Below are 12,840 nucleotides of genomic sequence, written 5' to 3' on the forward strand. Positions count from 1 at the left end.
GCATAACACTTACATCTCCAGACTCTACCGGTCACCTACTTTCCGTCCATACGCTTAGCCTATAGGACTAAAAGTAGGTGACAGATTCCCTTTAAGACATTGAATGGCACTGCATTGTAATAGGACCGGTGCCATGATAGGGTTTGTAAAATGAAGAGTTATTCTGCTGAGAGTAGCCATTAGAAGAAGAATATATTGTGTCTGTAAATGGATGTACATGATCAGCAATAATACTCGGGTAGATTTTGGCATTTTTTTAAGATGATGGTCAGGGGTGTCCAAGAAGCCCTATTTGGAAAGATATTCTCTACCACCACCAGCCTGAACCATTGACTAAAGAAGTTAACTGAAACTCTTGGGTCCCAGTACAAAATCTGTAAAAAGGGTTCCCAGCTACCATGTGCCATTTATATAGTTGGTGTCTTTTTAGGTACAAGGGGCCTTTGGGCCACCACTTGCTCCACGGCTTCAGTACATCTCCTCCCTTTGCTACACCCCAATCATTGACTAAAGAAAGATAAGTCAAAATATCTGTAGTAATTGAGATTAATCACATTGGCAGCCTCATGTCTTCTACTGCTGTAGCTTATATTTAGCTTGTGAATTTCATTAGGATGTGACAAGTGGTGTTATGCCACATTAGTTATTAAAGGAGAGAACAAGATCTATAGTCACAACTACACTATCCTAGCAAAAGTATTTGGGCATCCCTATCAGTAGAATGGAGTTTGTCTTATTAGCTTGTCATGTGTCCTAAACCATGCTACATAAGATGGAGACCCTTGGAGATGTCAGCCATAGTTTGTGACAGGAACTGCATGCTATTGGATATACGGCTTATGCCGCTTGCTGCACACAAGCCATCAATCACTGAGCACAAGGCATTAGATGGTCTACAGTGGTGCAAGAAGCATCGTCATTGGATAGTTCACCAATGGAAGAACATTCTATTGAGTGACAAATCACGCTAATCCATATTCAAATCAGATGGACGTACCTGGGTGTAGGGGGGCGCCTTGAGTGTGTTGTGCCAACAGTTAAGTACCGCGGAGGTTGCGTTATGGTTTGGGGATGTCTTACGTGGCATTGTCTTGGTCCATTGGTTGTAGTGGCAAGAATCATGAACATGGGGGTGTATCTTGATATTCTAGACCATAACGTGCTCACGACAATGTGGCAATACTCTGGGAATGGTCAACAATTTCAACTTCCAACAAGGAATGGTCAACTTCCAACAAGACAACGAGCCTTGTCACAAATCCAACACCAACACTGTTTTATGTTCGTTTGAGGATATGGATGCTTCACGATTGGGCTGGCTGCACAGAGTCCCGACCTGAACCCTACTGAACATGTTTAGGATGAACTGGAACGTCAGGTCAGGAAATACGAACAGTGTCCATCTTTTTTTGAGAGAACTCACCAGATGTTTCCAGGATGATGGAGGGAAATACCAGCCGAAGTGTATCAGACATTAGTAGAAAGTATGCCACAGAGAGTATCTGATGTCATTAGGGTCAAAAGCAGCCCCACTAAGTATTAACATGTGTAAATAAGTACTAGTTTTTATTCTAGCTCAGGTGTCCAATTACTTTTGGTAGGAAAGTGTTATAACAATAAAAAATTAAATTATCAAACAGAAAACCTAAGTGTTGATCAAGTATGGTAATACAGCAGTGATAATGTGCAAGTTCTCCAAAGTCAAGGCAGGCCATAATGCCAAGTATCTTCTATATGATCCTATGTAGGAGCCTAGTGGCAGTGATCTGAGTTGAGGATTTTTCAATAATGCTACATCTTAATGTGCTTTGAGTTCAGAGATGTTCTTCTGTGTCTTACTGTTATAAAGGTGTTTAAGTTACTGGACATCTTTATTCATTTAGGCCAAACGGCGGACCTCTCAGAGGAATTCACTGGATGCTCCATGGAATTTTTTGTTTGGAAACTGTTGTATATGAAAATCCCAGGAGATTTGCTGCGATTATATACAAAGCAAGTCGTCACCAATCATGGCTGGCTTTAGCTACGTGCCCAGGGTGCAAGCCACCAGCTTGTAGGCAGGTACCAGGCAGATGTAGGCTGGGAGCAATCTCCCCTCTTAGGTCTTCTTCCTCCATATGGCCAGATGATCTTCTTCCTCCATATGTAGCATCTTGTGGAGCTAAATGAATCCTCCTCCTCCTGCTCTGTCTCCTCCCCTCTGCTGTCAGTCCATCAGTGACCCCACAATACAATTGCTTAGTTATGCTACTGTATGTTATGAGCTTGGTTCGGGTGCTGTATTTATGCTATGAGTTTGGTTCTAGTACTCTGTTTACATCATGAGCTTGGTTCTGGTGCTACATTTATGTTATGATGTTGGTTTCCAGTGCTGTATGTATATTATGAGTTTGGTGCTAGTGCTGTATTTGTTATGAGCTTGGTTCTGAATGCTATACTTATGTTATGAGGTTGGTTCTGGTACAGTCCGGTAGACTGCCTATCAGTGCAATATATACCGTGTTTCCCCGAAAATAAGACAGTGTCTTATATTAATTTTTGTTCAAAAAGGTTTAACTTTTTTACATGTATAGCTGCCTGGACACTATTTAAATGGACTTTTTTAATTAACTGTTAGCAGGGCTTAATTTTTGAGTAGGGCTTATATTTCAAGCATCCTCAAAAAGCCTGAAAAATCATTTTGCATCCTCAAAAATTCTGGAAAATCATGCTATGTCTTATTTTCAGGGAAACAGGGTATCTCTTCCTCTAACCTGGAGTTGGCACTGGCGGTCATTACTGACAGTGCCATTTCTTTACCATTCCATTGTTGAGTCTGACCCTTCGGACCATATTGGGTTCCATTGATGTGCTAAGTTGCCGCCCTATGATTAGTAGATGATTGTATATTTGCATTGATGGTTAAGTGTTCTAATAAAGAGCTATGTGCTGTCAAAAAGTATAGCAGTTAGATAAGTATCCAAACATGATACTAGAAGGAAACACTGGGAGGAAATGTATTAGACCCGCAATGGTATATTGAGCTCACAAGATACATTTCATGTATATACACATCTAGTAAAGCTGACATGACAAAATCTCTGTGCTAGTGGATTGTCTCAGAGAAAAACAAGATTGTCCCTGGGTATTGACTGCAGAGCAAGCATACCAGAGATAACTGGCTGCGCCCGTGGGTGACTGGTGGAGGATGGGCACCAAACAAATGACTTGGGCATAACATTTTGTTAGAGAGTTTGTAAATGAAACCATTTATCAGCCTGTAGAGTCTACATGTTTTCCATGGATGACAATGGAAAAACGATGAAAGCAAAATAAGTGGAGAGCAAAAATGACTAGACAGGAGTTTTACGAAGAACAGAGCAACAAAAGATTATGGCCCTTGTCCATGAGCCGATTAACGGGCTTGACTGCTCCTATGAATGCTTATTTGCCAGAGAATCGGGCCGTGTAAGGGGGCCAATGATCAGCTGACGAATCAGGAAATGCTCATTCGTCAGCTGATCATCTCGTTACAAAAATGCTTGCTGGTCAGTGGTAAATCTTCCCATGTGAGCAGAAAGATGTACAGCCAGCCTATGGGAATGAAGTATTGTATTAGTGATCGGTTATCCCCATATACCAATTCTCAGCCAGTGTAAAAGCAAATGAAGCAAGTGCCGATAGACTTGCTGTCAATCCGTGCTAGTTACATCAAGTCAAGAATTCGGCCCGTGTAAACAAAGCATAAGGACATAGGGATGAGACAAGGACAGACTATATTAATGAGGAAGCAAATTCTGTGCTACTCATATCCAAGAACTGGTGCAGGTATTAATTCATCAAACTACAAGTGATTATTGTGGATGTAGCAGCGCTGATATAGGAATCTACAGTAATATTCGTTGACTTACCCACTAATGATGTTTAGGCTCTGCTTTCATCATGTCTGTGATATGCATCCAGTGTACACTTTGGAGATTTTCATTATTCAAATATACGAGGGTGAGTCAAGAATTATCCGCACTCCAGTTATATGAAAACGTCTGGTGGCCACACTTATTAATGCTTTCCATTGTATGTTGCTGTCTCCCCCATCACTGCTGTGCAGGTTTAAGCATGTTACGTCACTTAATTTATGACTGCAGTGCAAGAAAAAGTGGCTGCCCCACTTTTGCTTTGCACGAAAGAAGAGCAGTGTGCAGCGATTCGTTTTTTTTTAGCCTTAGAGTAAACGGCAAAGTGTGGAATGAAAGCATCCTCAATCACCGACCAAGAAAAAGTTCAAAAGTCAACCATCAGCTTGAAAATTGATGCTTACAGCTTTCTGAAGGGCCAGTTTTGAGGTGTCAAAACATCCCCCTTATAGTCCTGATATTGCCCCATCGGACTATCACCTGTTGGGTCCCCTGAAAGAAGCCCTAAGAGGATGAAGATTCTCATCTGATGAAGAGGTGAAGACAGTAGTGCATTTGTGGCTCTCAGTTCAGCCTAATACATTTTTTAACGAGGGAAAATGAAAGTTTGTTGACAGATGGACAAAGTACATTGAAAATCAGAAGATTATATCGGAAAATAATGTATTTGTCCTTTCTGAAAGTTGATTAAAATATTCTTTTACAACCAAAGTGTGGATAATTTTTGACTCACCCTGGTATATCAACATTTGTCCTTTTGGGTATATTTGAGTAATATAAATCTGTATACGTATCTTCATTAACTATATTAAAATTTTATGCGAGAGCCATATATTAAATTTAGATTGTAATTTGGAAAATGTCACTTGCATATGCAAGTATAACTCAAAAATGTTGACCTGTCATTTTTGTTCTTTAATTTCAGCGCTGCAAGGACAGAGTGAACGCACTGGCTATCTCTGTGATGAACATGTGGCCGGGTGTGAGGTTGCGGGTTACCGAAGGATGGGATGAGGATGGCCACCATTCCCATGATTCCCTGCACTATGAAGGGCGCGCACTTGACATTACAACCTCAGACCGAGACAAAAGCAAATATGGCATGTTGGCCCGCCTTGCAGTTGAAGCTGGCTTTGACTGGGTTTACTATGAGTCGAAAGCACACATTCATGTCTCTGTGAAAGCAGGTATCAATTCAGGGGATATAGACTTTGGGGACTATGACTACTGTATATCTGACATATTTCAGAAGGTTCACTGTCAAATATGGTACTCAACTCTGGCTCTGTGGCACCTATCTTCTACAGACTTCTGAAGGTCTACCACAGTTAAACAAAATTATAGTCCTTTATAGTTCAGGTTTGACAGATGTTCAACCAAATCTCCATCTATTATACAGAGAAGCTGAGATTTGGGTTACTGTTTGGCAGGGTCCTCATATTATACTGCTGCTTAAAGGGGGTGTTCAGGACGTTTACTACTGATGACCTATCCTCAAGATAGGTCATCAATAGTTAATCGGCAGGGGTCCGCTACTTGGGATTCCCACTGATCAGCTGTTCGCCGGACTAGCTGACAGTGTGGACAGCACTGGAAGCAGATAGTGCTGTCAACATTGCAATGGCCCAGGTTGGTACTGGAGGCACAGATGATTTCAATGGAAGCTGTTCCTGATATACTAACCATGGATACTGTACTGCAATACTGACAGTACTATCTGCTTCCAGTGCTGTCCACACTGACAGCTGACTCTGTGAACAGATGATCAACAGGGATCCCAAGCCGCTGACACTTGCCGATCAACTTTCGATGACCTATCCTTAAGATAGATCATCAATAGTAAATGTCCTGGACAACCTCTTCAAGCTGTAACTATACACCTGCAGGACTATCATAGAGGGGGCTCCAATAATTGTATTTCTCTTGTGAATAAAGTCCATGCAGGTTCAAGAACTCAAACATTTGCAGTCACACCTTTGTTAGTCTATATCAGTCCTTTAAGCACATGGCCAGCTAAAACAGGTCACTGGTAAGAGAACCTGGCCAAACAGCAACTCAGTTATCAGCTTTGTGTGCCCATTGATGACCCGGAGGACCAGGAGCTAGGGCTTCACTGTAGTGAAACCATAATCTTCCAGTTTGGCCAGTGTTATCCCTTAAAGGCTCTGTAAGCCTTTACATTCTTTTTTTTTAATCAAAGTGTTTTTGAAATAGAAGTTTTTTTTAATAGGTTTTCATTAAAATTTTTGGATTATTTGATTTCTGACAGCTCCTCCTCTAGCCTGCTCCTCTGTTGTGAATGTGCATTTACTGCCTTTCCGCTGAGCTATTACACAGGGCTGTATGACAGTGTCAGGGGTGGTTGAGGAGATCAGGAGGACAGAGAGCAGAGAAAGGTACTATTACAGAGGGCTGTATGACAATGCCAGGGGATGGTGGAGGACAGCAGAGTAGAGAAAGCTACTATTACAGATCTCTGTATGAATATTCCAGGGGATGATGGAGATCAGAAGGACAGAGATCAAAGAAAACAACTATTACAGAGGGCTATAGTACAGTCTGGGTGAATTTTATGCTTTTATCAACAGTGAGGGAGAACAGACCATCAGCTACTTAGAGAGAGGATGAGATAGCTGTGTAGTATTTAGTGGGCATGGTTTTCCTACACAGCCTCTAAAATAAAACTGAACTTATTAATGTTCATAAAGAGACCAGCTGATAAGTGCTGAGAATGCTATGAAGCCAGAAACTGGAACGTAGGAGAGCCTGCAAATCAAGTATGATGCTTTCTAAATACACGAGAAGAAAACTCAAAAAAAGCTGTTAAGTGCATCATTTTTTCTGCAGTAAAATATATGTGTATATTGATTTATCATGCACAAAGGTTTCTATTCCCTTAAAGGCATTCCTGCATTACAGTAAATGAAAAATGTACATCTTTAGAAGCATACATGAGGTATAACAATGCCCTTTATTAAAGAAAAACACCAGCATGATAATTAAACTTTCAAGACAATTTACAATGCTCATTTCCTAGAAACAATGTAACAGTAGATGCAACCTATTTGTATTCACTACTTGTTCCAGTCTAGTGGACAATGGGAGATCTTACCTTGAGGAGATGTAACATTGTATCACTTCATTATATAGCAATGAAACCGTATTAATACTAGATTGTATTGTCACCAACATTTACGCATCACACCTTTTGTCTTCTCAATCCCGTGTTTCACATTCTGTCTTCTCGTCTCTTATTTTAATTTTCGCTGTTGTTTTTTTCCCCCTTTTTTTACACTAAACTGTTGAAATTTGGGAATGAAAAGTAAGGATGGTGATACATTTTTGACCTAATAGCTAATTTTATTATAATGTCAGCTCTCTTATGATTCAGTATAGCAGGTGAGGTATAGATACAATGAGGTAGCGTATATCCTATTTTATTACCTTGATTTTAACAGTATTCAGACAGGTATTAAAAAAATAGGATTATGTAGAAAAACTAGTGCCAATAGGAACAGCCCTGCTGCATATGACAACCAATCAGACTCCAGTTATCATTTTCCAAGTGGTGTTTTACTTTTCCCATCTCTTGTCATTGACTTTTGAGAGAATAGTGGTGTACAATACAATATCAGTAATTACGGATAACTCTGTACTGACACATTCATACACCTATAGCACTTCACATTGCAAATGTGTGAAGGTAAATAATTATTTGTAAATGATAACATAAATGAAAAGAAGAATGCATTAAGGAAATGTTTAAAGGACAAAACAGGGCATAATTAAAGGGGTTGTCTGAGTTATGTAAGCAGTATTTTAATGGGTCCACCATGTTGTAAAATACCAAAGCAGTTCATACTCACCTCACCACGATTGTCCCCCAATGGCGGCTCCGGGTCTCTGCTGTTCTGTTTGTTTATAGGCTGCAGTTAGTATGAGCCGTCTCCAAACAAGCTGCTGCAGCCAATGACAGCTCAAGGATTATCGCTGAGCGCTGTGATTGGCTGCAGCAGCATGTTTACAGGGCATCACAAGCTTACTGCAGCCTATAAACAAACAACACAGTAGAGACCCGGAGTCGCCGGCGGGGGACAAGCTGGGAGTGTTGAGTATGAGATGCTTTATTTTACATGACAGGGAACCTCTTAAGATGCCGCCTGCATAACTCAGACAAACCATTTAACTAATGTAAAGAATTTTTTGAGTAGGCAACATCACTGCTGCGTTTAGTATGGCTTTTCACTATTTTGTTGCTAGTTTTACCCTTTTGTCACAACTTTTATGTTCTGACATCTACCTATATTCTCTTTCAGATAACTCCTTAGCCGTCCGTTCTGGGGGCTGTTTTCCTGGCACTGCCATGGTCAACCTAGCTGGTGGTCAAACAAAGCATCTTTCAGAAATTCAGCTGGGTGATAAGATCCTGACTACAAATGAGAAAGGACAAATTACGACAACAGAAGTCTTGTCATTTTTGCACAAAGACCTGGATAAACCGGCCACCTTTGTTGTCATTGAAGCTGAAGGACATCCTTATAGGCTACGGTTGACACCGCACCATCTACTTTTTGTAAACAAAAACCCGCTGGCAGGTTTCCTGCCTGTTTATGCCCATCGTGTTCAGGTGGGAGACATTGTTCAAATTTATATGAATGGCACTCAACTTATACCATCTAAGGTGGTGAGCGTGTCTATACAAGAAGAAACAGGGGTTTTTGCTCCCCTGACTGTCCATGGTACACTACTGGTAGATGGCATCCTAACATCCTGCTATGCAACTATTGAATGGCATGATTTAGCACATAAATCATTTGCTCCTTTGAGATTCTTTTACAACATGTTCTCCATATTTCCTGAATTCGTAGACAGTGATGGAATTCATTGGTACTGCCACTTCCTCTACGTGCTGGCTCAGAAAGTTCTTTGGTGGGAAATGCCATGAAGTGCCATTTATTAGGTTGACTAATTTGGAAATGCTGCTGAAGAACACAAGGGTCTCATAGACCTACAGTGACTTATATTTCCTATGCTTCCTGTATGCTACAGAAGATCAACCTGCACAGCACATACTCCATAGCTCCAAAGGACTCGAATTCCCAAAGTGCCATAAAATCTGATGAATATTGATCATGCTGTTCAGATAGACCAGCAGCATATCGAATGCTCTATGAAAATGGCTTACGAAGCTACCAATTTACAGTACTTTTGTGGATAACGGGTAATGGTCGAAATGAGAGGACTCGGAGAATGGTCAAAAAGTAGATGTTTGATTAGTAGATGAGGAGACCAGGTCTCATTTTACAATCGCATTCAAAGCTAATCCATCCTGGCCTATACAAATGGTTGCAGATCACATGGATATTCCATGGTGGAATCCATGTGACATGTAACTAGTGTTGATTAGTATACTGATTTCATATTAGGTCTGAAAACCCAACTTTATTTAGGGAAGTTTTAGGTTCTTGTAGCATCTGCTTAACAGTAAATATTATTTAACTGGCCTTAGACTGCTCTACTAGTGAGATGATCATCTACGTAAATTCAAAATGTCTTCCACCTTTTACTGGTCTGGCATGACTTCATGTATCTCCAAGTGTGTTCAGCTACAAACCTAAATCTATTGAGCCAGAAACATAGGAGTTAACAAAGGTCATTGTGCACTGATTATTATTTATTACTTTGATTTCAATAACTGCTATGATCACCCAGTAAATGTCCTAACCAATGGAAGGGTCTCAGAGAACTTGTGTCAATGCAGGATTCTAGCTAAATTGGGTGCTACAGGGCAATAAATACATTGCATTTTATGTAAAAGGGCCATCACTTTATAATCATGGTAGACTGACCTCTGGGACCCTCGGTGATCCTGAGAATGAAAGGGTCGTAGCACTGACTTAGCAGTACGGACCATTCAGTGTTTTTTCCTAAAGAACGGTGCTTCCAGCCACCTGGCAGTGCAGGGAAGTTCAGCAGGTCCCATTCAGGGGTATTCACTTTATGAAATGCGAATGCCCCTTTAAGGGTTCATTCACATGGGAGTTGTTCCAGTGGGAGGTCCCTTCGATTCCCAGATGGACAGGAAGGACTTGCATGGGAAGAGAGCCCATTCATTTGAAAGGGTTTATTCATACAAGTGATCTTTCACTCGGACTAATAGTCCAAGTTTGAAAAATGGCTGCATGTCCTATTTTGCGTGATTCTTGTTCAAGGATTGCCCATTATTTTCTATGGGTGCGGTCCAAGAACTCATCACACTCACATGCCATGCGAGTTACAAGTGGGCTCTGTTTTTAAAGCATTTTTTTTTATTGGAACCACGTGTGATTATAGATGTAAATTTGATACAAATGGCACATTTTTATCCCAAAAATGCATTGTATATGCATGAAGGCGCAAGTAAAATAGTCGGTATTTCACTGATCTAACGGTATATTCAGACGGGTGTTTGTGAATTCGGTCCAATTTTGCTTGTGATTTTCATGCGCTTTAGCAATTTTTGCATGAAATTATATATATATATATATATATATATATATATATATATATATATATATATATTATATATTACAAAACCACTTTCTAATTCTTTTTTTTTTATTGTGGTTACATGTGTTTAAAATGGATTGTACCCGCTTCATGCAATTGCAATCAGTTTATGTGCCCATAGATTTGAATGAGCAACTTTTATGCGAAAATTGCACCAAAATAGGACATGCTGTGATCTTTTTTACTCTGACTATTCGTCCGAGTAAAAAAAAACCCATGTCAATTGAAATTGATGGATTCTATTGCTGTCCGACTTCGTATTGATTCTTTTTGGTACGGAAATCGGACGAAAAAAACGTCCCTGTGAATATAACCTTAGAGCCGTCTACACCAATGGCTATATATAATATTCTATAGGCAGAGTTGTAACTTGAAGCTCCCGCGCCCCAATGCAAAATCTGTAACAGGGCCCCCAACTATAATGCTTTATCCATAGTACTGGGATCCCTATATGGAGAAGTGAGGCCTTATGGGCCCCCCAAGGCTCCTGGGCCCGGGTGCAACCTCTATAGTTACGCCCCTGTCTATAGGTGCGGTCCACAAATGGTTATATATATGATTCTTATTTATGTTGATTGTATTCAGTGACAAAGCTAAACGTGATTAATTCAAATTGTTACAAGGGAACTACACCCATAAACATACATTTTCGGCTTTGGGGTTTTGGTACATTCTTATTTATCAGTAAATATTCCTAAATTAAGTTGCAAAGGATTATTAAAAAAATACAAACAGATCTTGCTAAATATATTTTACTTCCCTTCTATCATACGCTACAGTGAAGGGATATAAAAATCTGTCCATCCCGAGTAGCTGTCTGATTCTGTTATGTTTTCTCTGTGCAGATGCAAGAGAAAGTAAGTGAACCCCTTGGCATTACCAGGATTCCTGTATTGATTACTAGTCTGATCTATATTCAAGTCACAACTATAGACAAACAATCTGCTTAAGGGTGCATTCAGACGACCGTATATCGGCCGGGTATTCACGCCCAGCCGATATACGGCGTCCCTCTCTGCAGGGGGAGGAGGCTGGAAGATCCGAGAGCAGTGTTCTGAGCTCCCGCCCCCTCTCTGGCTCCTCTCCACCCCCTCTCCGCCCCTCTGCACTATTTGCAATTAGAGGAGGCGGGATGGGGCGGGGCTAAGTTCTAGGTATTTGCTCCGCCCCCGTCCTGCCTCTCCTCATTGAAAATAGTGCAGGAGGGTGGAGAGGAGGCAGAGAGGGGGCGGGAGCTCAGTTTCTGCTCCCAGCTCTTCCAGCCTCCTCCCCCTGCAGAGAGAGACGACGTATATCGGCTGGGCGTGAATACCCGGCCAATATACGGTCGTCTGAATGCACCCTTAGGTTGTAATACGCAACAGTTATACAAATCATTTATGTTATTGAGCACGCTGAGTAAAAAACGAACCATTGTTGTCAATTATTTTTAGGTTCTACTCCAGTAGCAATCACCTCCACCAGACATTTCCTGTAGCTACAAATAGGATTTGCACAATGTTAAGGAGGAATTTTAGACCATTCCTGTCTGCAGATGTGTTTCAGTTCATCAGTATTTCTAAGATGCCTTGCAAGCACAGCCCAATTCAGGTCATTTCACAGCATGTCGATAGGGTTAAGAGAAGGACTCTGATACTTTCACACCTATGTTGGGGATTCCGCTTTCCTGCTCCGTTCAGGGAATGGGAAGGAGGAATCCCCACTATATTGGGGTCCACCCACTTTCTGTCCAGCTGCCCAGCTTTGGGACACAGCACTCTCCCTCCTGGCCAGTCAGAGGCTTTGATGCAGATGTGAAAGCTGCCTGACTTGGCTATTCCAAAACACAAATCTTCTTTTTCAGCTGCTCTTTAGTACTTGCTTTACTTGTGTGCTTTGGATCACTGTTTTGTTGCATCTTCTCTTCTTGAGGTCATTGACTCCTACTCTTATGTTCTCCTGTAAAATGTTTGGATACACCTTAGAATTCATTATTTTCTCAATGATCTCAAGGTGTCCAGAACCTGAGGCAGCAAAGCAGCCCCAATCCGAGAGGCTCCCTCCACCATGCTTCACAATTGGGATGAGGTTTCGGTGTTAGTGTGCAGTGTTCTATATGTTCTAAACTTAGCATTGTACATTTGTGGTAAAAGGTTCTACTTATGTCTCATCTGTCCACAGAAGATTTTCCCAGAATAAGTGCAGAACATCCAGGTGGTCTCAGGCGATGTTTTTTTGAATGGTATCGGTTTCCTTCATAAGGTTTTCCATGAATACCATTCTTGTTCAGTTTTGGAGGGAAATACTTGACACTTGAACAGAGGTTTTACAGTTTGTAGTCATCTGTAGATCTTTTGCTGTTGCATTTGGATTCTTTCTCACACCTTGCAGGACTGTCCGTTGTGCTCTTGGAGTGATA

At 41.0% G+C, this 12,840-nt stretch overlaps 1 protein-coding gene across 1 annotated transcript in view; it reads left to right on the top strand.

The window, feature by feature from the left end:
- The window catches only part of DHH (desert hedgehog signaling molecule), a 57,217-nt gene extending 48,249 nt beyond the window's left edge, over positions 1-8,968 (top strand). Inside the window, exons 2-3 of the mRNA XM_066594062.1 lie at positions 4,819-5,080; positions 8,210-8,968. Coding sequence (XP_066450159.1) covers positions 4,819-5,080; positions 8,210-8,838 — 891 coding nt within the window. The 3' untranslated portion in view covers positions 8,839-8,968. The remainder of the gene's footprint in view (positions 1-4,818; positions 5,081-8,209) is intronic.
- The last annotated feature ends 3,872 nt before the right edge of the window (positions 8,969-12,840 follow it).

This window comes from Eleutherodactylus coqui, chromosome 1 (genome assembly GCF_035609145.1).
Source record: "Eleutherodactylus coqui strain aEleCoq1 chromosome 1, aEleCoq1.hap1, whole genome shotgun sequence".
Classification (NCBI taxonomy): Eukaryota; Metazoa; Chordata; class Amphibia; order Anura; family Eleutherodactylidae; genus Eleutherodactylus; species Eleutherodactylus coqui.